At 41.8% G+C, this 25729-nt stretch overlaps 1 protein-coding gene across 1 annotated transcript in view; it reads right to left on the bottom strand.

Moving 5' to 3' along the window:
• kif26ba (kinesin family member 26Ba) overlaps positions 1-25729 on the bottom strand; it is an 83667-nt gene that overhangs the window by 32755 nt on the left and 25183 nt on the right. The window contains exons 3-5 of the mRNA XM_070991895.1: positions 21559-22284; positions 11955-12130; positions 4830-5037 (exon numbers count right to left, since the gene is read on the bottom strand). Of these exons, the coding sequence (XP_070847996.1) occupies positions 4830-5037; positions 11955-12130; positions 21559-22284 (1110 nt within the window). The remainder of the gene's footprint in view (positions 1-4829; positions 5038-11954; positions 12131-21558; positions 22285-25729) is intronic.

Below are 25729 nucleotides of genomic sequence, written 5' to 3'. Positions count from 1 at the left end.
ATGCACTTGCACATGCTCACTCATGACACAGACGCACACAGCTTGTGGCCTGAGAGGGATCGTAGCTGCTATTAAAAATTGATTAGCTGTCATAGTATCATTTTCCCCCAAGGTCAAGTTGCAATCTGCGAGTGTGCATGTGTGTGTGCACAAAATGTTGGCTGCAGAGATGAAAGATGTGGAAAAAAAAACTCCAACAGTCCTTCATTGCCATTCAGATATGGAGAAGAGCAGAGAGGGAAGGGATAAAGGGATGGTAAGGCAAAAGGTAATATTTATCCATACACTGAAGAGGGATGAGGTCAGAAGAGAAGGAGAAGAGAAAAAAAAACCCAAATTAGCTTTCATCAGATTTTTAATACTATCTCTCATCCCTCTTCAGATTTGAAGATCAGTTAAATAATGCAGAACTGTGGATGAAGTTGAGCAGTCACCTTAAGGAAGAAAATGTAAGCCTCATGGACAGCTGCAACATGGCTCATGTATTTGTGATCCTGTCTGGAACAAGGCTAAGAGTCTTGTACAGCCTTCTGTGAGGCTGCACTGAGCTTTGAACTAAATGCTGATGTTCCAATGTCTGGACTAACTGGACGACTTCCGGTCACATATGATCTGATTATGGACCCTATTTTCCCATGTCTTTGTGTCCAAGTGACTGAGGGAGACAATCATTTTTTAATTTTTTTCAGCATTGATTGAGAGACACAAAACATGTTGAAATGTAATCCTTCGGGTGTTCTGACACAGTCAATGTATGTCCACTAAAAGTGTTTGTTATTTGTCATTTTAAGTGTCTGACTACAGTATGGAAAGGATCCCTTCAGAGACAGACCTTTCTGTTAAACAGTAAGATCTGTTTTGTTTAACCAGACACACCTACAGTTACATCGCTCTCGCCAAAGCCACCAAACTCCATTCACAGAAACAGTAATGTTATCATGGTAAAACACGCACACATGCAGCTGAATGACACTCACATCAATTGGTGAACTTTCATTAAGTCCACAGCTGATAAAACTCGTTCTAAACCCAATCTTTCAAGATGCATCGACAGCAGTTAGAAAATATGATGTTTTTCATGGTTTCAGATGAAAATCAGTTTTCCTCAATCACCGAAATCCTCGGTATTTTTCAAATCTTTTGTTTTCATCTGACAGCAATTCTGATGTGACTGCATGACTCTGAAGCTGGTTTTCTAAGTGATAATACATACACCGCTTAATTTCCTCAACTGATACACATCTCCCCCTGCAGTCAACGGTCTGAATGGAAGGCTCCCAGCTGGCTGATTTGATTAAAGTGAGACAGAGCTTAACAACAACATGTGGAGAAGCACCGTGTGTAGAAATAACAGAGGGGAGTTTGAGATACAGATGCCAGTCACATAGAGTCACTTAGGGATTCTATTTAATTTGACATCCCTTGATGGAACGAGGCTGAACTCTCTCTCTCTGTAAAGCACACACTCACACACACACACACACACACACACACAGTACATCTGACCTGTGCAGGTTGATTTCCCCTGGCTTTAGCTGTGATGTCTCAATCTGTTTTCTGCCATATTAACATGGGGGAGAACACTAACCCCCCATCACACTCGCAGACAAGCCCATGTATTCTGCAGGATGTAATGTATCGTACACGCTTCCACCGGGGGCTTTGCCGTTTCCTTGACATCTTTCATTGTACACTATAATCCTGTGCAAGCCCGTGCGCATGTGTGTGTGAGCGTGAACGTGTGCAAATGCCATTTCAGCAGGGGGCCGACCCCCACCGCAGGTGACATTTTTACTGGAGAAATGTCACCACAGCCATTTTCTTCCCATATGTTTGTGCGAGTGTGTGTATGTGTGTAGGCTGGGAGTGTGTGTTTGATTAGGGCTTGGCAAGCCTCAGCTGATTTCACAGGAGAGGCTTTCTATGTTCCAAATGTGTTCTGGGCTATGTTTTGGCCAGGAGTCAAGCTAACTGCTTCCCTTTCTTTTTCTTTATACTAAGCTAAGCTAAGCTAAGCTAAGCTAAGCTAAGCTAAGCTAAGCTAGCAGTCTCCTGGCTGCAGCTTCATGTTTAACAGACTGGCATGACAGTGGCATAGATCTTCTCATCTACTTAGTGGCAAAAAAGGCATGTGAGATAAGCTAAAAACTATTTAAGTGGACTTGCTTTTCAAATACTGTTTTTTGTTGATTGTTGGTTGAGGATGGCAGGCTGGACACCTTAATCAAAGGTCCACCATAACATAGATCACATCAGAATGATTACTGTGAGGCGTTCACACGACTGTGAAAAGCGGAGTGTCTGACAGTTGGAATAAAACAGTAGTAGCAGCAGGCATTTGTAGGCTAGCCCACACAGAGAGGCTTTCTAGACAGGCTAATCACTTCTTTCACAAGATCACAGAAGATCATAGTGGGATGAAACAGAAGCCAGACTGGTATTATGAGACAGATGGACTGTGTGAAGAAGGTTTTTGTGTATGTGGTTTATAATGTATACCGTATATGCGTTTTTTGTGTCTGGGTGTATAATCTAAGTATTATTTGGCTGTGAGTGTGCCTGTATATGTGAGTGTGACTCAGACTCCCTGACAACTGGGGGGACATCTGCTACCTCCATATGGAGAGAGACGGAGACAGAGGCTCAGAGGAGGGACGAAGAGAAAACACAACACATAACATAAGCAGTTGCACAAAAAGACAAATAAAATATGAAACACAACTATGATATAGACATTTTGTTCAAAATAATAGGAATACAGGTGTGGGTATAGTCACACTTCTCCAAATCGTTTGACTGGTGGAACGGTGGTAACACTGTCGCCTCACAGCTAGAAGGTCCCGGGTTCAATTCCCGCTGTGTGGAGTTTGCATGTTCTCCCCATGTTCACCTGGGGTATCCTCCACAAAAACTCCTACTAAAAACATACAAGAAGATCACCACCTGACCAATGGTGACGAGAAAGGAACTGGGTCCCTGGGCGCCGCTGTTGGCTGGCAGCCCACCACTCCTGGTCTGCCGCGGAGGAAGGACTGGCCAGGATGGGTCAAACACAGAGAAAATAATTTCACTGAAGCATGTGCATGATGTGTTGTTTGTTCTTCAAAAAGCATTGAATGTGCATATGTGTGACTAATTAAGTGAAGTTCTTCTTAATATTTGCAGCTTGAACAAATGACTTTACTGTAAGATTTAGAACAAACTTTTTCTCTGTTTTTATTATGATCTGAAATGTGCATTGTCTGATCGCAGCTGGGAGAGTGACAGGAAAGATGGGAAACGAGTGGCAAATGTCATGAGGCAGACAGCATGCATTGTGAGTTTGTGCTGTTCAGATGTGGATTCATGTTATCGAGTCTTTTGTCTGTGTTTTTCTGACTAAAAGTTTGTTAGTGTCATTAGAGGTCATTTCACTAACATCACTACATGTCATTACAAATTCAGTTGAATGGACATGAGTGGGTGGGTTTTTCCTCTCATCTGGTATTTAAAATAAATGTCATGCAGCACACACACACATTTTCACGCACACTTAAAATTACACAGTCACGGCACCCCAGTAGCTGGATGCTTGCAGCACATCACATAACAGCCTTCGTTGCATGTCATGCCCCCCTCTCTCTGTCTCCTTGTTTCTGAGTGCATCTTCACTATCAACTGCCTTTGCCAATAAAGGCAAAAATTATTTTAAAAAATTAAATAATGACAAAAAATAATGTTGTCATACATGCATGCAAGTACAGACCTCACAGACACAACACACACCTATGTATGAACACAAAAACAAAACAGGGTGTGTGTAGGCTCCCTCTTCCTCTCTGCATGCTAATGGACAGTGCTGTTTGATGTCTGTTTGATTTTGTCCTCCATAGTCATTTATTTTCTATCAGTGAGGACACACACACACACACACACACACACACACACACACACACACACACACACACACACACACACACACACATACACACACACACACTCCGAGTCAGTGAGCTTTTCACTCTCACTCAAACTGTGGAGGAGGGGACACTAAAAACTCATTACATGGACGATCAATATTGCACACACTTGAGAAGCATGACCCCCCCCCCCCCCCCACACACACTGCATCCACAGCACGCGCACACACACACACACACACAAAAGGTGACAGATGACTTTTGTCAGCCTGAGATGTGTTACCGTGGTAACCATTAGGCCACATTCCGGCATGGTGCAGCAGGGGTGACACACACACACACACACACATTCATACCAGTACATACATTCAGATAAACTGTTCAAGGTCATGATAACATAGTGCAGCTAAATATTGTAGAACATTTTGTGCACAAAATCAGTCCCCAAATGTACATTTATGCTACATAGACAAACTCTAAATAAAATAATCAAACATCAGCCCTTTTTGTTATAGCACCAATGCCTCCATCCTCTACAAAATGGATCTATATCATAATAATCCAGCACAAGATAAACAGCTCAGTACATAATTGACTAAAACTCGCACTAATATAACAAACGAATTAGCAATAAATAGTAATCTGGTGTTTTTTTTAATCAAATTTGACATGTTGTGGATTCAGATGTTGTGACACCATTATGTCACATGCTTAAGCGGATAATAACAAACAGAGTGTGTCTGAGACACTCTTAATTCACACTGTTCTCCATCATGTCCTCAGTACAAGCCAGCACATAGATACAGACTTTGATTCTTATTTGCATGAATCAGAAACAAATACTTAAAACAAACACTAATACTATGTTTTAAGGTCAACTCTGTGGACTTCTGTCCAATTTCACAGCCAAATAACAGACTTTGCCTTTACCTTTCCAAGCCCAGGGGTATCTTTGATTTTGTTGGCTGCACGGAGAAGGCAGGGTGGAGCCGGGGGAGGGGCCATCAACAGGGCGGCGCTAAAATTGGTGGGGAACAGAGGGGGGTCACATGATGGTGATGATGATGTCACTGGGGCTGTGACTGAGGCAGTCTTCTGCTTCTTCTTCTTGGACGCTAAGTTCAACTTTTGTGCAGCTCTGAGTGAGGAAAGTTGAGAAAAAGAGGGAAGGAAGGAGACAAGGTCAGAAGCCAATCAATCAATACTATACTTTAATATACTAAAGAGTTTAAATGGATAACTATAAGGAGATGAGGGATGGCTGCACATGTACATGCACACATGTGTCTATAATTATACCCTTACAGTTTGCCACAGTACAACCATGGTAAAAATGCTAATTGCAGAATAGAACTCAAATACACACCCATCGATACACACACACACACACACACACACACACACACACACACACACACACACACACACACACACACAGAATGTTTCCACTACTTTCAGGGATATTACATTGACTTAAACTCATGTCCTGGAGACTTACCTAACCAATAACTACTACCTGCCTAACCCGAACCCTTACCCTATCCTTAACCCCAGTCTTCACCCTAAACGTTCATGATTTACATTATGAGGACCGGCATTTTGTCCCCATAAGGATGGCAAATCTCCACAATGTGACTGTGTAAACAGATTTATGTCCCCACAATGTGAGTAGTACAACACACTCACACACACACACACACACACACACACACACACACACACACACACACACACACACACACACACACACACTGCTGTTTACATATGTAGCAGCATCTGGATGGGGAGTGGTTCATTTGCTTTCTTGTTGCTCAATTCCCTGCAGCATTCAGCTCAAAAGCAGACACCAAATATGATATTCATATATACTCTATCTATTCTGCGCTCGTAGTCTCCTTACTCCTTCTCTCCTTTTACCTTTAACTTTTCTGAGTCTCACTTCTTTCTGCTCACTGTCTCATTTCTTACTTCAACACAGCAGACTCTTCCTGTCTGCCTCTCTCTACACAGGAGTACTTCACAAAATGTTCAGTGTCAAACTTTTCCTCCTCTTATTTTCTAACTCTCTTTCTTTTTCCCCAGCACAAACACCACATTTCCATCGAACAGGCTGAATTTCTTTAGCACACATGAAAGAAATAATAGGAAGGAGGAAAACTAACTGTATATAAAGATGTTCAAAGTAGCCTCACCTCGAGCAGCTACAACAGTAAAATGCTACCGATGTGTTGAGGCGCCAGTGTTAAGAAATACTTTCACTTTTGAGTACAAGTACATTTTTCTGGCACTACGTCTTTACTTTTACATAAGTAGGATTTTAAATTCTTAAGTTTTATTTGCAACGGATCTCCTGCCAAGGGCGTGAATGTCCACTCCTTGTCTTTTTGACTTTGTCTGGACTGTCATGGTCAAATTTAAGTGTTAATCTGCCTGATTGTCACCTGGTCACATACGGGTTTGTTAGCAGTATGTTACAATTGATCATTAGATCATCTGTCAAGTGAAAAGACAGTTTTACTCTTCAACAGAGCCTATGCATAAAAGCCAGTAAAGACTGAGTAGCTTATCATATATAGATAGTAAATTATTTCTAATTTTTATTTTGATGAAAGCATCAATACACACTGATGGCTGAGCGATCAAAGCGAGGTTAAGTCAGAGTGAACCCATGGACAGTAAATCTGCAGGCACTAGATCACCTACAGTAAACTTATTTATTGTCATTAGGGAAAAATATTTACATGCGTCAATGCAATTCCTTCTCTGGCATTTATGAAGACACAACTCAAACAAGCACTGACAATCTGAGTTACACGCTGCAGTGGTATTAACGATACGATGAAATAAAAGACCTCTAAAACTGCTCTGGCAGGGATTCCAGCTCTTTTCTGTTTTAATCTCTTCTCACATATATTTCTATGATCTTAAAGAGAGAGAGAGAGAGAGAGAAGACCTTGTGCCCTGACGCACTCTCTGTCAAAGAGCCATATTCTCACACCATTGGCTTTCAATTAACTGCAGCAGGTTACAGAAATGGGGGGGGGGGGGGGTGTCTGCGAGAGGGGGAGAGAAGCTGGAACAGCGCAGAGAAGAGGAAGGAGGGGGAGAAGGGAGATGTGAATTCAGTGACCCATAGAACGACGGAGCGTTTCACCATTTGACTGGCTCTCCCAGGAGATTTCTGTGTGAATCTGTGTGTGTGTGTGTGTGTGTGTGTGTGTGTTTGTGAAAGTGTGTGTACGTGTGTACACTGTATGAAGCAAAGCTCTACAAGAAGACCACTAATTGGTTTTTCGCTGTGTGCAGGCTAAGCTTACATTCATATTGCAGCAAATGCCATCAAAAGCAATTACAGGTTTTCTTATAATATCAACTGAATGCTCCAAAGCTCCCCTGTAGCATGAAGATACAGTGGATTATTAAAAAAGAAATCAGAAATTTAATGTATCATAAAAATAATAATGGTATTAGTCAAAATTGTGGATTCATATTCACCAATAGGACACACATGTTGTGTTTCGATCAAATCTGCCAATGATTTCTAGATTTTTCTAGTTTTTTTCTATTTATCTATTTTTCTATAAGCATATATAAGCATCAGATGTGACTATGAGACATGACCATGATGGTGCTGTTGGAGAGTCCTAGTGGGGAAAAACGCATATTGGCTTTTTTTGATTGTTTTTTTTATAATACATCCTTCAAATCCATCAGCCATATCAATTCATAGCGTATGCTTGCATCTATTCATATGCATGTAAATGTACTATTACACTCGTATTATGTTCTATCACTCTGACTGGTTCAATCTATGCATGGTAGACACACACACAAACACACACACACACACACACACACACACACACACACACACACACACACACACACACCCCACCTAATTGGTAGCATTTAATGACAAGTGGCCTGGGATTTGGCCAAGTGGATCTATTCCAATCTAACCCTAAAGTGAAGGGCTCTTGTTTTCCATCCATCTACTCCATCTCTCTATCCATCAGCTCTTCATCTGTCGCCCCGTCCTTTTATTTGCTTCCCCCCCTTCCTCCATTATCTTCATTCATTATTCCACTCCTCTCCATCCCTCACTTCCCTCCTATTTTTTCAATTTCAAATCCCTCTCACTCACATAAGCATCCCTTCATCTACCCCTCTACTTTATTACCTTTCTCTCATTTTTTTTATCCTTTCATCCTTTGCTGTCTCCCTTTGGCCCACCCGTCCATCCCACCATCCATTCAGCCTTCCTTACACATATTGATCCCTTCATCCATCCATGTCTCTCCCCTCAGACCCATCATGTGTCTCTCTCTTGTTAAAAAGCAGCACAGTCCTGCCACTAACATGCTGATGCTTTGTTTTCCTCTTCCTTCCACGCAGATACAAACACTTTCAATTGACATGCACAGACAGACTCACTTGAAACACACACAAGCACACTCAGCTGATTTATGACTGCTGTCTCTGGACTGTGTTGTCGGCTCAGTAGCTAATTGCATCCTATTTAACAGGCCATCAGTGTAGGGAGATATAGGCAGAGACAAAGTGATGGTGTGTGTGTGTGCGTGTTTGTGTGAATGTGTCATTGGGGGTCAGTAAGACTGGCTTTACTGACACATCTATGTATCGACATGTGCATACAGTATACCCTCCAATTTCCACACTTGCTGCTTCCTACTAACGCACCATCCTACATGCTACACTGCGGTAACACACAAATCTGAACAATGAAATAGGAACACATCACTGTGCTAAACATGGAGTAAATATGGCCACATGATAATTCTGGCTCATGGGTATTCTAGCATACATACATACATACATGCTGGTCTGTGCTACTGTAGATAACTGAGAAGATAGTGTTTCATTAAAGCAGCATGCTCTACAACCTTTGTCCAACATGTTAGCCAATAAAAAAAAAATTATATATTTATAATATATTTAATGAAATATAAATTCACAATACAATTTCATAAATGAGTGTTTGTGAGCTGTCAGTATTTTTACTAAGATAAAAATATTGAATGGGTGGAATAGTTACATACCCTCCCAGTAAATCTAAAAACAGCATGACAGCTGAGGGAGTAAAGGGGCTTCTTCTTCTCTGCCAACATTAAAGACAAACATTTTCAATTACTGTTAATTGACACATGAGCAAAAAACAACAAATCCTGATGTGATCTGGCAGTTGATATGGCAACTTGTTTACCAATGGCCATTTACTTAAATCGTCAATCAACCATTATGATTGCTGCCTAATTGGTGGCCAATTATCATTTCATGGAATACATCTTTTTAAAGAAAAGAAGAAGAAAGGCAGTAAGAGGTAAACAGAGACAGCATTCCCCTGTTTCACAGCCATGCGCCATCCAAAATAGCATCGCCTTCTCAATTCACTGATTCACTTGGGACCTATTCATTTACTCCACACACACACACACACACACACACACACACACAAAGCCAAATCCCCAAAGATCCAATCCTCAGAGCATGCAGTAAAAAATTCCTGCACTGATAGAAACTCCCTTCCCCCAGTGAAGGAGAGCGTCCTCACACACACACACACACACACACACACACACACACACACACACACACACACACACACACACACACACACACACACACACACACACACACACACACACACACACCAACCTAGGCATGTACAGCATGTCTCTATCCCGTCGTCCAGTGTCCCCAGAGGGCCACTGCAGCACGGGGAAGATGGAGCACTGCTGCACGATTGTGACATATTCACAGATAGATCGCTACTAATGAAAGATATTACTCTCATGCACATTAGCAGAGGTAAAGAAAAGGTCAGTGTGGAGACTTAGTGTGGAAAGAGGAGAGGTATAACAGAAAAGTAGCAGAGGAGGAAAGGAGTGGAGGAATGTAGAGAGCAAAAGCGGATGCAATTACATGAAAACAGAGGAGAGGAGAATGAAGGAACGGCCTGAAGACAAGAGAGAGGAAAAGAGGAGGATGTGTGGAGGAAGAAAGGGATCAGGTGAGAGGAGATGCGGTGGACACAGGGATTTTGCTGTGTGCAGACAGTGAGCGAGAGGGAGATTGTGCGTGTGTGTATGTGTGTGCATGTGCGAGTGTGTGTAAGTGTGTGTGTGTAATAAGAATGTCTGTATGCAGTCCACGTCTGAGAGTAAAGACCAAGACAGCCATGGGATTTACCAGCACTGCATGGCTGCATCCATCGACCATAACACACATAATACTCACAATACTCACATTTCCAGAGTAAAAAATAAAAGGTGACAGAGTGTACATTGTGGGGTTTTTTTTGGCAATTAAAATGAAATCCTCCCCCACACTTACACACACAAATGACTGGAAAATGCAGAAAAATTTTTGTACAGCAAACAAAACAAGCAGATTTTAAGAGGAAATGACATATCAAAGTGTTGACAAGCTTTGGTAATTATACTAAAAGAGGAGAAAGAGGAGAAAGACTGACAGCAACACACACACACACACAATGACCCACATATCCACAGACAGTGACACCTGCACCATTAAACAAACCATGTTCTTTCACTTACAAGGTTAATGCTCATAAATCGTCCCAAAGACAGCTGGCTGTATGTTTGAAATGTCATCCAGATGTGTGTATACGTGTGTGTGTGTGTGTGTGTGTGTGTGTGTGTGTGTGTGTGTGTGTGTGTGTGTGTGTGTAAAATGGCCTTGTTAACTGACAGTTCAAGGGGTCATAGAAAGAAAGCTGAAGAAAGAGTGTGTGCACATGTGTTTGCGTGAGTTCCCATATAATTTACAAGTTGCGTCTGGTGCTTTGAAAGAGGGACAGCAGAGTGTCTGCTGCGCTGAAGCATGTCACTCATATATCAAATGCAGACACACACACACATTATCTTCAGATTTTGAAAACACACACAATGACAAAAGACAGGAACAGGAGAGAAGAGAGGAGGAGAGTAGAGTGAGGAGGGAAACCTTCTGTCATCATTTAAAATGTGATTTAAAGCAGCTCATTTGATACAGCGCCCCAGCAATGCATCAGACATGGTCGTCATTGATAGTCTTGAATAATTCACTCATTCATTTTGAGCCTGCCATGTTTATTCATCAATAATTTACCCATATTACCCATGTATTATTTATGCTGTGCCCCTCTATAGTTCTCTAGATTTGATTACACTGCTCATTGACAACTGGCTTGATAGCTGATTCATAAATAAAAACACCAAAAGATATGTAAGTATATGCTTATGCACTATAATTTAATGGTTTAAAATTCTTATAACATCTTACAGTGTCGTGATTTGTATGTCTGTTAGACAATTTGAGAGATTAGCAGTCGGAATGTGGGGATGTCTGGACTCAAACCCGGGATGACCTAAACCCAAGAATTCATCTTGCACAACTGATGAAGTAAACTGCATCTCACATCCTCGTTTTTACTGAAATTAGAATGCTCCACAATCTCTGTAGTACTAATTCTTCTAAATGGACTGCATTTATAGCCCCATAATGCTGTTAAATCCTCCAAATTTAATCCTTGTGGGATTAAACAAAACCAGTGCCACAGTGGTCTTATCAGTATTGTATGATTCATTAGTTTCCACATTGTCTATTGCTCTCAGATGACATTTTAGCTAAATTCAAATTTGATAGAGTCAACTGCATGCTCAGATGGTATTGGGAGATGCAGAGGCAGGGGCAGAGAATCATCAACAGAGTTTTTGCAGGCTAAAAATACCTCCCAAATCCCAAATGGCATGACAAGTTCAGCAGACACATCAGCAGATCTGGAGATATGCTGTAAAGAATTTTCAGTATCGCATCTGATCAAGTTTAATTAAGTGTGGAAGCCAAAATCTGGATGCAAATTCTGGTACAATTCATTGTGCAAGCTCTCCTGACCGTTAAGAAAGTTAAAGACCAGCATGCTGGCGCTGTGTGGAGGCATCAGCTAAGAGGAAGTCAGGAGAACAGGGTGACTCGAGAAGTGTATACTGTAGCATGTGCTGAATGTGGTGCTCTGCTCTGAATGCATCTTACCTGGCAAAGAAGGAGGCAGCAGCAGAGGTGGTGGTCGGCGCCGTAGTGGTTACAGCCGGAGTATGAGAGGGAGAGTTTGTGTGTGAATTTGTGTGTGAAGGAGAGTGTGTGTTGTAGCGGTTCAGGGCAGCCTCGGTCAAACCTTCTCTGGAGGCCTCAGTGACCATCTGGGAGATCTGATGAGAGACAGAGATTCCAAATATTTACTCCTGAGCAATAAGTGACACATTTTCTGTGTGTGTCTGTGTTGAATTGTTCCACTCGTTTGTGTGTGAGTGACTAAGGAAAGAAAGAAAACAGTCATCCTCTGTCATTGCCACCGCTCCTCATCTTCTGTCTCACACCCAGACAGATGTGATAAGAGTCTTTTTTCCTGATGACTTTGATCACTCAAAATGTCCTCCATGACAAATACATCACACACACACACACACACACACACACACATACACACACACACACACACACACACACACACACACACACAGAGTATACCACAGTATATCTCTGCCCTTGTCTTTTGTAGATGGTCAGATGAGGGACCAGAGTCTGGTGTCCAACACCCATTTGGTTTCCGGTTAAAGAATAATCCATAATCCCTGTCCATTCATCAGCATCTTCTGATGGAAATACTGAAAAAATCTTATAAAAAACTTGGACTGTCAAACACTCACTGTCAAATACTGCCTTTGTTTATTTATAGCTTAATTTTGGTTTTTAGTTTAAATACAACTTTTGCAGAGGAAACAATTAACAACAGGTAATGCCAGACATAATGTATAACTTCACATCATTTTAATATCTTTCCAATATATAATGTTATTAATGAGTGATATGGTATATTTGATTAACGGATAACAGCAAAAGCTCTGTGTGTGCGTGTGTGTGCGTGTGTGTGTGTGTGTGTGTGTGTGTGTGTGTGTGTGTGTGTGTGTGTGTGTGTGTGTGTGTGTGTGTGACAGCAGATAAGCTCTCCAGCAATCACAGTGAACCAGCAGCAGAATGTCGTCTGTGTCCCAAATAGACAGAAAGAAATAAAGAAACACACCCTCCTGCCTCACTTAATCTGATGCCTTCGTCTTCTCTCCCAGCATTTCTCCTCTTCCTTTCCAGTACTCTCTCCTTATTGCTTCAAACTATTCCGATTCATTGTCTCTGTCCTTTCACTCTGCTATCTTCAGCTATTGACATTTGTCCTTTATTATTGGATCATCCTTCAAGGCATTTATCGGTTATTCGATTTTATGCAGGGAAGAAAGACAGTGAGGATAAAGAGAGACCTTTGCTTTGAACTTGTAAAGAAATTACTTTTTTATTTTATATATATATATATATATATATATATATATATATATATATATATATATATATATATATACGAGGGTATATGAGGGTTGAGGGTGTGTGGTTTGCTGTTGTTTGCTGGGGTTTAGTACCCAATCTCGGCATGTACGGAGGATGATTGTGCCTCCCCTCTGAGCTGTCGCCCTGGCTCCCCCTTGCTGTAGCGTTGTTGTTGTACCTCGTCAATCTGCTATTTGCAGATATTTGAACACTGAGCCAGCTGTTGTTACATTATTAGTCTAGATGTTGGGTTTCCAAGAATCCAGTTATCTCACATCCTCTCCATGTACCCCCTCTCTCTAGGGTTGCTTGTCTGATTGCTTTCCAAGAGTTCCAGTGGCCCACTTCTCATCAGGGTGCCCTGGTTCCCCAACGCCTGACGCGGACCTTACTGACAGGCGACAGATCCACTCATACCGAGGTAGGCAAGTCGCATTCAGGACCTTGCTCTTCATCGGAGCTATCCACTGAGATACCTGTGTCTCTGTAGAAATCTGAGACAGTGACCAAATTGTTACATTTATATGCATCCATGGAGCAAACACATACAAAAGAAAGAACATTTCACTGTTTCTTGTCCCAAATCTCCTCTTCATCCCTCATTCTTGTCAATACAAACAAAGTGAGGGATTTAAAGTTGTGTTGCAGTATGTGTGTGGGCTTTTGTTTGGCGTACAATATGGCTGCCTGTGTCAATATGAGCCTGTTTGTGGTGGTTTTTGGAGCTATCTTATGCCCCATTCATGCTTTAAATACACACACACACACACACACACACACACACACACACACACACACACACACACACACTGTGTGTGTTTGTAGCCGACTCATTCGTGAAATAGATATAGATTATTGATTATAGTTCTTTATGTGCTGCCAGCAGCCGGACAGCAGAGCACCTAACTCATTACTTCACCCCTCAATAAAGGAACTAGAGCTTGTATGAGAGTAAATCTGTGAGCATGTATGTCTATTGTGAGGATGTCTATGTCTGTGTCCTTGTGTGTGCATGTGTCTGCATTTCTCTGCACCTGTGTATATGTGTGTGTAAATCAGCTCCACTGTGCGTATATTTACTGCTGAGGGCTCGTGAGGTCGGAGCAAGCAGCCCACTGCCTTGATAAATTACCTACTGTAAATGAGATGCCTCTATAGTTTATAGCTATAGTTTTTCTCTGTGCATTTACATGCATTTCAAATGCTCAGACTTAGGTTACTGCCCCTGCATTATAAAAGGAGTCATGAACATATGGGATACAGGATCACTGAGCTACATGGGATACCTGTGCATTTACACTGGTTACTCATTTGTTTTGATAAATGGGTAGGGGAAAACTACTTGCACACTGTGGGAGAAATGTCCCCACAGAGGGTTATTATGAGAGCTGAAAACTGGCAGCCTCTGGGGCTGAAAAATGAAGCCAACGTGAAAGCACCAAAGCCTGCAGTTCGTCAAATGACCACTCGGCTCCAAAACCGAGTCAATCCCCATAGACCCCTATATTAAAATGCCCAACTTTACAGCAGAAATAAACATGTTTACGGTGCTAAAGCAGTTTTGGTCTCTACCTAATTTGCCTTTCAGACCTCAGGGCCTGGACAGGCTATAAACTGTGTTTCAGCCAGGTGCACCTGCCTTTGCACCAACAAAGTACAATAACTATACCCTCCTTTACTTTGTACTATCATCAGATTCCAAAAGGTTTGTTGTGCTTCTCTGTATCTGAAACAGCAGTGTGCTGACGGTAATTATGCTTCATGCATCTTATTAAACCAGCTATTAAAAGAAAGCTGTCAAATTAGTTGATAATGATTCCTATTTGAAACAATACTCTTGCATGGTTACCTGGCTGATGTATTTACATGGATGGCATTTTGGGTAATGCAGTCATTGAAATAAATTATGTTATTGCGCTCTGTTTGCTGGTCATCACACAACATGGTCGACGGAAATGGGTTTTTCAGTTTTCCAGCACTTGTCAGCAGACATCTCCTTGTTTCTGAGAGAGAATGAAAAATTGTAAACTTACATTAAAAAAATCAAAAATAAACAGTGTTAGTGCACGTGGTAGCACTCTGTTTTTGTCCCAATTAACATTTAATTTACACTAATGTATAATATATAACAGTATTATTCACAAAAAATTTAAAAAATATATATTGTATTGCCTCTGATGCACAAGCATCGGCCAATGCCAATTATTTCAAAATACCTGATATAGGCCCGATCAATCGCTCTACCACTTATTACACATGTCCCATTCAGATTTTTCCACAGTACATAAAGGCTGAGTTGCTCTCTCAACATTTTAGATGAAATCACTCTGGGTGAAATTTTAATGATCTGTATGGGGATATTAGGTCATCACAGCAAGAGAGAAAAGGATGTAGACAATACCAGACCAAAGAGAGCGCTGAGGATAATACAGCAGCAAAATGTGTAGAAAATAATGCAGCAAATCAATAAAAGCACAGCATCTGACCATGTTTTCACAGAACACCTGCTTCTAAGATTGTCCCTGTCAGTGTGGAATTTTGATGAATGTGATATCACATTGCCCCACAAAGAAAAAAACACTTAGACAATTATCCTGTCACTCTCATCCTTCCTCTTCCTCTACACTCCAGCACTTATCCACATCCCCTCTTTCTCTGCTCTTAGAAAAAGGTAAAAGCTGGCTCATTCATCTTCATTACAACACAAACGCCATTTCCCCAGCATGCACCTTCCTCATCTGTCTCTCTTACATTTATTTTATTTTTCCATCCTTTTACAACCACATGCTACAGGCAATTGACGTAGAATTTGTAACCGAAATTTCAGGTTTGCGTGAGGAGAATGAACAGAGAAATGGTGTGCTTGTGTGTCCATGTACAGTATGTGTGGTCCTGCCTGCTTTTATCAGGGGGATAGACACAATCTGTAAAACAATCTAAATGCTTACTGCAGTAGAGTGGAAGAAGAGAGAGAGTGCCTGCCCTCTGAGGATGAAACTGGGGGAGAAAACCGGGGGAGAGGCACACAGAAGTAAGTGAGCGAGTGTTTATTTATTCTACATTACAGATAGAATTACAGCTAGCACATAAGTACAGAGGATACAGAAAACAGCCATGAAAGTAGACAACACACACGAGGAAATGAAATGCTGAGAGAGTGGAGGCAAGGAGAGAAAGAAAGGAAAGAGTGGGAGTAAATTATACAGTACATATACACACACACATATATATATAGATAGATAGATAGATAGATATATACATATGTATAAATAGAGAGAGAGAGAGAGCAAAAGTGAGGCAGAGGAGGATGGTATTGAATATCTGATGCTTCATATCATCACACATACACAGCGTGTTGTATAATCAAATCAGAAAGAGCCTCGAGGCTGCGCACTGTAGCCTACAAGATATGAAATGGACAAAGAGTTAAAAGAGAAAATAATGACAGGAAGAAATGTAGTTTTATGCACATTCACTTTGCAGTGCAGGCGACTTCATGTAATATCATAGATAACAAGACACACTTGACACTGATGATTCAAAATATAGCACAAATACACATTACTGTTCCAAAGGCTGTTAGCTAGGCATGCATTCATCATGCTCGCATTTCATGCAGTTATACAGCAACACAAAACTACAGCTCAGGGGTCAGAGCTGTCCTCTCTGTCGGCAACTGAGCGTGTGCACTGCTCTCTCACAGAGCCACTCAAGGGGACCTTGCTGGAGTAATTAATGGATTACACATTGTTTTTTGCTTGTCAACTAATATTTTAGCTGATGAGATGTGAGCTGTATTGACAGTAGATTAAGTCTGGCTATTGACTCATGATGGACAGTTTTGTAAAAAAATGATCAAAAAAATCAGTGCAGCAGAGAAATATTTTGATTTTTCTGCACAATCCTCTTCATTTTAGTAACCTGGTGTTTACATTACCCATAATTTAACTTGACTGCCGACACTTGAATTGAAATCACTTGAGGTAATTTATCAAACTTCATGCAGGTCCCTCTGAAGCCATAAAAGGCTCACTACAACTTTTTCCACAGAGCAGCATGCATACTCAAAAACACCTGTAAACAGATTATGATGCATGAAATTAGTGGAGTTTCCCTTTAAGGGCCTTGGTCTGGGACACCACAGTGGTGGTAATAAGGGTGGGGGAAAGCGTTGCTCTTTAACTTTACCCGCCCAGATTTATTCTGCTGGGGACTGAACTGGTGACCTTGTGGTCACAAGCTTCTCTAACCTTTATGCAGTCACTGCTGCCCTAATTAATCCTAAAGGATATCCAGCTAAGTCTGACCGTGTTTGGCAGCACTCAGGCACAACAAGCAGAAACACTGTGAATTAGGAAAGCTAATCTAACCATTGTTGAAATCAGAGCACTCACACGCACGCACAGCGGCACACACGACACTGTCTAAACCTGTTTTCAATTAGCTGCTTGAAGGACAGAGCGAGGGCAAAGAGACAATGTTAGGTCTGTTTCTCATGCCAGAGAGACGGAGAGGGAGAGTGAAGTGAAACAGAGACCTTTCCCGTCTATACACCACTACCACCAACACGAATATAGATAATAATATAAAAATAAAGAAATAAGCAGTTGATATGAACTTTCCTTCTCCTGATGTATCTTTACCATGTGTGTCAGTTAAAGTAATGTCAAATGTGACACAGTTCAGTGTGTTACAAAAGGACAGATGGACAGATTTCTGTTGTTTCTTTGAGCAAGTGAAAGGACCAAACACCACAGAGCCCAACATTTGTCAACCAGTTGGACTCTAAATTAGCTCTAATGGTAGAACTTGAATGATAAAAAGTGGACAAACTCACCAGGTTCATTATTACTTGGACTCTGCTGTGAGTGTGCTTTCTGAATCCATTTGAAAATGTTTGTGGCCTTCGCCGGTTCACCGATCCCAGTAAGCTACCTTGAAGATTTACGCTCAGTTCACTGTAATCTGTCTTCCTTGGTCTGGCTGACTCTGCATTTTACTTTGGTCCTAGACTTCTCGTGGGACCAAAAAGAAAAGTCCCAATAAATATAAAATGTGGAGGTTGTCACGTCTGATTGCTGATGCAGCTAAATTTTAATGTCAGCTGCACTGCTGGGAAACGCTGCATCCTCCCTTCTCTCTCTGTCTGTTACTGTGCTACCTCTAAAGGAGACTTTAATGGTGATGTTACTCAATAAAAGTAATAGAATCAAATAAGACCACACCAATGTTGAGGATGGTAAGAGTAACACTAAAGACACATTTCCCGTGAAGCCCTGTGATTCTTAGAGTTTCAACTCTACTCACTTTGGCTGCAGTCACTCCTCCTGCGTCTGTTCTCTCTTTGACGTTGCTGAAGAACATGAACATGTTGGAGGAGACTTCTCATTTGGTCTCTGTCAGATCATTTGTGAGACCATCTGAAAGCTCCACTGACGCTAGAACATGAACAGCAGTCTTTTATGTTTTGTGCTGTACATCAGTAAAGCACATCTCCAATGAGAAGAACGGCAGTGTAGAGGCAATGTGTCCATGAGGGAACACACTGATGTCTCTGGAATAATGTGTCCTTCATTATTATTCTCTCTTCCATCTCTTTTACATTCTGTCCATCCTCTCAGCCCACATCTCTCTATGTTTCTCATCTATCCGCGGCACCTACCATGTCAATATTTCAGAGTCTTTTTTCTTCATTTTCTCCTTTCTACTTCCATTCCCATTTTTTGATCATGCCTCTTTGCTCGCCCCCCCTCCTTCTCCTCCTCTCTCAGGGGTGAGTCTAAACGAGGGTGATTTATTATCGTGCTCTGTTTCTTCTTTCCTGCTGAAACGCCATTACTGTCAGAGTCACGGCACAAACCCTAACTAGCATTTTACACCTACAACAGAGATACTAAGTCACATACAGAACACAGACACCTGCATGCATGAACCCAGCATTTATACACTGTGAAACCAACAACATGCACACACACACATTAATACTGACTTATGAGGAAATGCAGGTACACGCGCAAACAACATACACATATACTGTATGCGGGAATAAGGTCAAAACATGGATGAATGTTGCTGACCAACTCTGTAACTTATGACTGCTGGAACCCAATGAAAATAATACAAAAGGAGAAACAATGGAAAAACTAAACAATGGTTTTTGTCTAATAAATTGAAAATTGAAAAGAGCTCCTTCAGATTTCAACTCTTCCACTGTCATTTTCACAAAGACCAGCCAGAATACATAACAGCTCTTTGTGCCTAAATGATTTCTGTCTGACAGGACAAGATAATGAAACAATTCCAGACACTGTCCAAAGTAATTTCCAACTACGACTCCATATCTCTGTGTCTAATGCAAGTCATGAGCTGAATAAAGAGAGATGGGGAACAGCAAGATAGACGAGGGGGTGAATATGAAACAGACAAAGTGCAAGAAAGACAGGAGAAATAATATGGGGGAAGGAAAGAAAGAGGCATAAGAAATAAGTAGAGAGAGAGAGAGAGAGAGTGAATGAAGGTGAAAGAGTGAAGGGGTGCTGGGGGTGTGTGACATAGAGTCCCCAGAGTCCTAATTATCACTGTATGAATTATTACATCTGTAGAACACATTCATATACACATGTTCACACACACATACACACACACACACACACACACACACACACACACACACACACACACACACACACACACACACGCACGCACACACACACACACACACGTTCACGTACTCACACACACACACACACACACACACACACACACACACACACACAGTCTCAGCTCTCCTACCTCCCTCCCTCCATACACCTCTCGACCACGCGTCACCTGAGGCGTTTTCTCCCTCCCACCATCTTCCTCTCTTGTCTCCGCACGCTCCCTCTCTCCCTCTCTTCCTGTCTCCTCCTGAAACCCCTTCTGTTCTCTCCATTTTCAGTTTCAGTCAGGTTTGCAACATGTTAATGAAACACATTATGTCCGGGCTCAATCCAGCTGAAGAGGATATTTTGCCTCCCTCTCGATAAGGGACGGTTATCAAATCCAACAATTATGGATTATGGTGTCCTCATGAGGAGCTCTTTCGGAGGAAAACAAACTTCACAACTCTCTGTGCAATTTTAGATTTTAATTGACACCCGCAAGCTACAAAGAAACCGGGGTTGTTGTTTTTTTCAGTTAGTAGCTTAAATGAGTGACTCTCCTCTTGGGGAGAAAGAAATTTTTAGCTAAAGCATGATAGACGATTTGGCAAAGTCTGTCCTTGCTCATCTGGGCGTGATGTCTGCTTCTTTTGGTGTCAGGGGTTTTCAAAGTCCCCCCTCTTACTTCAATTTGTGGATAGTCCTACTCAAAGTGTTGGACTTACAGTTCCTGTGATGTTTTGGGAGATGTAATAAGGAAGTATAATGGTGCCGTGGAGTCAATTAGCCTTGGGGGGTTCTTCCCTAAATTTGTTTAAATTTTGTCAAATTGGCAGCATTAAAACTATGCTGAATCAGCCATTAGCAGTTCCTGTTTGTAATGCACCCATGGGCATACAGACAGCTTTCACTTGATTACTTTCATATTGAGGAAAATCTAAAAATATGCTTATTGCCAGGCAAGTTCTGGAGTTCCACAGAGCATATTTTTAAGATGATTTTGAAGCAGATTTATAGATGTTTATTCACAATGGACTGTGTTAAGACTGGACTGAGTTATGACTAAGGAATATGGATTTTGACACAAATTGTGGCGATTGAGTGCCAAGAGTTTTAAAGAACCTTAATTTCCCTTCACCTCACATAGTTTCTTTGCCTCACGTCTTTCCCTCCACGCCTCAGAGTTTGAAAACATCTGTCTTTGCACTGAGGAGAGGTTAAAATAAGCAAGCAGTGGGAGAAAGTAGAAAGCAGAGGAGGAATAAGGAAAGCAGTTAAATGAACACAGAGAGGATGATAACACTGAACACATCATCTCAGAAGTCAGGTATTGCCAGTGGCTGATAGCTAACAAGGTCACACCACAGTAGGTAGGTGCACCTACAAGCAGAAAAAATGTAATGTAATGTCAGCCTCATATCATGAGACGTCTTCACCTGCATGCTGGGAGTCTGTTACCATTTGCTATAATCATATAAGACCAGAATAACAGTATTCAGTTTCCATGGTAAAATTTGCAACGTCCTCACGAGGGAGTGTGTGACTGCAAGGCACACACACGCACGCACGCACACACACACACACACACACACACACACACACCTGTAGTGGTAGCTCACCTGGTACGGATAGAGTGTTACCCCTCCATTAGTTCGGTTCAGGTGCTGATGGGTCTGCAGAGCTGCTGTACTCAGTACTGCTCCACTCCCGTTATTACTGCTGTTACCACTATTATTGCCTGGGCTGCTTACTCCAGTCACTGCTTGCTGTTGGGGGCCAGCTTTTCCTGAACTGGGGGACCCATTCCTTCTGTCCACCCCACTTCCAAGCCCCAGAGAGCTGGGCTTGGACCCCTGTCTGTGCCCTGGACCTTGAGGTTGTGGGTTTGTGGTAGCACAGCTGGATGTTTGCCCCACCGAGGGACTCCCATGGCCGGTGTTGGATGGTCCGTGGCTCGGACTGGGTGTCGGGGTCTGGCTGGGGCTTGGGGAAGGCAACTGGGAGGATGGGTGAGGAGGATGTGAAACGGCAGCAGTAGCTGAGGAGGAGGAGGAAGGAAGACAAGGAGGAGGCCACTCCCGCGATCCAGGACCTCCTGGTGCTCCAGATGCTCCCATTGGACCCAGAGGTCCTTGAGATCCATATCGTCCAATCAGGGCCGTAGGAGAAGAGGTGGGAGACAAATCCCACTGGTCAAGAGTGAGGACCATGCGCACAGCTTCCTGTTTGAGCTGAGTGAGATGAGTGGCACAGACATCACAGCGACTGTCACGTTCATTCCACGCCCGCCGAGAACTGTTGGGCACCTGAAGCTTATCATGAAGGAGGAGTGAGAAGGAGGGATCCTGGAGGGAGAGAGAGAGGAGAGCAGAAAGCTGGGATTTAGACTGGTGTCTGGAGGGATGAATGGGAGCAAAATGAAGAAAGAACTTTGTGTTTTCAGCTGTACTGGAGAATGTGATTGAAGAAAAAGTAAGAGAGGAGAGGAGAAGAGAAGAGAAGAGAAGAGAAGAGAAGAGAAGAGAAGAGAAGAGAAGAGAAGAGAAGAGAAGAGAAGAGAAGAGAAGAGAAGAGAAGAGAGGAAAAAAAGATAGAAAAAAAGATGAACAAATCATGACTATGAATATTTATACAAAAGCAAGAGTGGCTCACACACCCAAAGAAGGGCGTACCAAAGAAAGGACACTCACAAAATAGTATGTCCACATCGACACACGCACACACACACACACACACACACACACACACACACACACACTATAGAGTCTAAGAGTAAAAGGGTCATGGAAGCTGGCAGCAGGGAGAGTCCTCTAATACAGAAATGAAAGCCTCTTGCATCTGGTCTTCCTCTCCCTTCTTACTTTCTCAGCATGAATTCTGCTACAGTGCAGCCGGACACTGTGTGCACCTTTGAATCATCTGTAAAGCATCTTGGTGCAATAAAAACTGAAAATAAAAGAGCTCAAATGGCAAATTGCTTGACTATTAGTTTCTAGCAATAAGAAATGACTGAATTTTATTTGACATAAAAAGGCAATAAAATTTCAGTAATGGTGATATCAACTATTTCTTGTTCATTCATGCCTCAGAAAGGAGTTCAGAATATCTTAGAAAATGTCACACACACACATTCAACTGCATCCTTGTAGTAATAATTACATGACATCTAAGCGATATGTCAACTGAAACAGCACTCAAGTTAACATTCCCTGACATGTTGAGTATTTTCATCTTCTCAGTTTAAAACACATTTTTCTTTCCTCTGTGGCTGAATTGGTAGAACATAGCATTCAGCGCTAATGGCCTGTGAAGAAACAACAACAAAACACTGCATTGGTTTCAGACATGGACCCTAGTTCAGGTGCAAAGCGGTAGATCTGGGGAACACAGACTGTGCAGGTGTCTCCAAGCACACTTGCTCTTTTGGTTCATGTTTGTGCAGCAACACAAGATATAAAAGAGCTGGGTGAGACAGAGTATTGATCGGAAGGTACCGTGATTAAGAAATATGCTCTTGAATGGCCACATCACAGGTCTCATCGCTCTGAAACAGCTGAGTCAAACGCAGTCTGGATAGTGCAGAGCGGATACCTGATCACTTCATACTGTAAAACAGCATTTGCAGTGCAATGCATTTAAAGTATTCAAGATGGTGGAAAGTCTCTTAAATTCAAACCACAGATACAATCTTCTCTACACAGAAAAAGAGGCTCATACAAAAATGCTAAATGTATTGTTTAGTGCTTGTTTAACGCGTTAATGCAAATCAATTTTAACGGCGTCATTTTTTTTATCGCGCGATTAACGCTCTTTGTGACCTAGTGAACCTGTAGTTTTTTATAAGCTGTGGCCACTGCTAGTAACATTACAAAAATTACAGAATCTGCTTGTAAACTGGAAACAAAACAATAGGCACCCCCCACATACGTGTTTGGTCTTGCCTGCTTGCTAGCTGTAAAAGAGTAGGCTACCGGTTTGTGTGGATGTCAAGCGCGAAACGCCAAAATGGAGCCAGAGGTTAGTCAGAGCTTGATAAACCTCTGGTGAATAAACAGAAGAGCATCATAGTCTGACTGCTTGTATGTTCAAAGGAATCTTAATAAAGGAAAGTTTAAGTTTAATCTGTTTATTGACAGTGTTAAATTGTGTGAGATTTTGCTTCAAATGTGAATGACTGCTCAAAGTGAGAATGTTAATGTGAAATAAAACACTACACGTTGTTGTTTTTAATAAAAAACATTTGCACAAAGCAAGCCTATTCACTTTTCCATGTTGATAACCCTATTAAAATGATAATTCAAGGGACATTTAGAATAGATAAAAATGCGTGATTAATTTGCAATTAATTGCAAGTTAACTATGACATTCATAAGATTAATCGTGATTAAATATTTTAATCGATTGACAGCACTAGTATTGTTCTCTTTTCTCTTCTTGTGCTGATCCACTGTATGTTCGTTCTCTGTTCGCCCCTCATAGGTCTCTTTGTTAGTGTTTGCCCAATGAATGTGTGTATGCGTGTGTGTGAGCAATCATAGTGTGCTTTCTTGCATATGGAAATCCAGATATTTGTCCAATTTGTTTGCGCAGTTATCTGTGCCTGTGTGCATGAATGCAGGTGCGTGTACAGGTATGTGCTGTGTGTGTGTGTGTGTGTGTGTGTGTGTGTGTGTGTGTGTGTGTGTGTGTGTGTGTGTGTGTGTGTGTGTGTGCGTGTGTGTGTGTGTGTGTGTGGGTGTGTGTGTGTGTGTTTCCAGACTAATTGGAGCCATTCGCACAGAGCAAAGCCACTCCAAATCTCCTGCCATGACTCCCTGGTCTAAATATCAAAGTTAACAAGCAAAACACACGCACTCACCCTGATACAGATCTGTCTAAACCTCATCTGACCCCAAGCAAAAGATTTTTTCCAATTTTATCCACAGAGCATTACCAAGCGCTTTATCCGACAACAGGTCATTAAATAGAAATAGTTTTTTCTTTACGAAGTCTGGCTTTACTTGAGGTCTTCAGTTTCGATGGTAGGATTAAAATGTCCGAGAGTGACGGTGGGAGCTAATTGTTAGCTTAAGTGTAGGTGGAGTGTCAGTGTATTATCAGTGAGTGTATGTCTGCTTAGGAGCCCTGTACTTCAACAAAACATCTGTTGTAGGTGGTGTCAACTCACTTGATAACAGTAATTACCTTCCTGCTTTCAACTAGCCCACCTCTTTTGTAACACTAAAGCCAGGTATCTGTGCAGGCCCTTCATCCTTTTCTGCACAAGTGATAGTTACAGCAAACTGAGTGTATGCTTCATGTAAAAAACATCTCATGCTATTTTAATTTGGGTTAGACAGAAAAGAGCTTACAGTGTCGGATAATACAGTTGGTGTGTTAAAACAATCACGACTTTGATCCAAAAAGCAGAAGCATCACTCTGAGCAGCTGCTCAACATGCTGCGAATTTTGTTTGAATGTCTCAGTACACCGTGTCAGGGAAGAGGTTGCATGTACGGTATTAATCAAAGTGATGGGTTGTCACTCTTTGTTTCATGGAGTTTAATCAATACTTGAATTATGGAGATGCAGCGTATGTGCGTCCAGTGAATCGGCATGTGATGGACACAGGCTATCTCTCAGCAGATTTAGACAATCAGACTTTGAGATAGAGAGACGGATGACTAGCAATGAAGACAGACAGACAGAGGGGCATGTGGGTAAACAGTGAATGGCTTATGGGCAGAAAGGAGCACATCAGCTTTCTTGCCAACATGCTCTTAATGCATCCTGTTTACCTGAGTTTATATA

Source organism: Chaetodon trifascialis, chromosome 1 (genome assembly GCF_039877785.1).
Source record: "Chaetodon trifascialis isolate fChaTrf1 chromosome 1, fChaTrf1.hap1, whole genome shotgun sequence".
In the NCBI taxonomy this organism is placed as follows: domain Eukaryota; kingdom Metazoa; phylum Chordata; class Actinopteri; order Chaetodontiformes; family Chaetodontidae; genus Chaetodon; species Chaetodon trifascialis.
The sequence above is the reverse complement of the archived record's forward strand: the minus strand, read 5'-3'. Positions and strand labels throughout refer to the sequence as shown.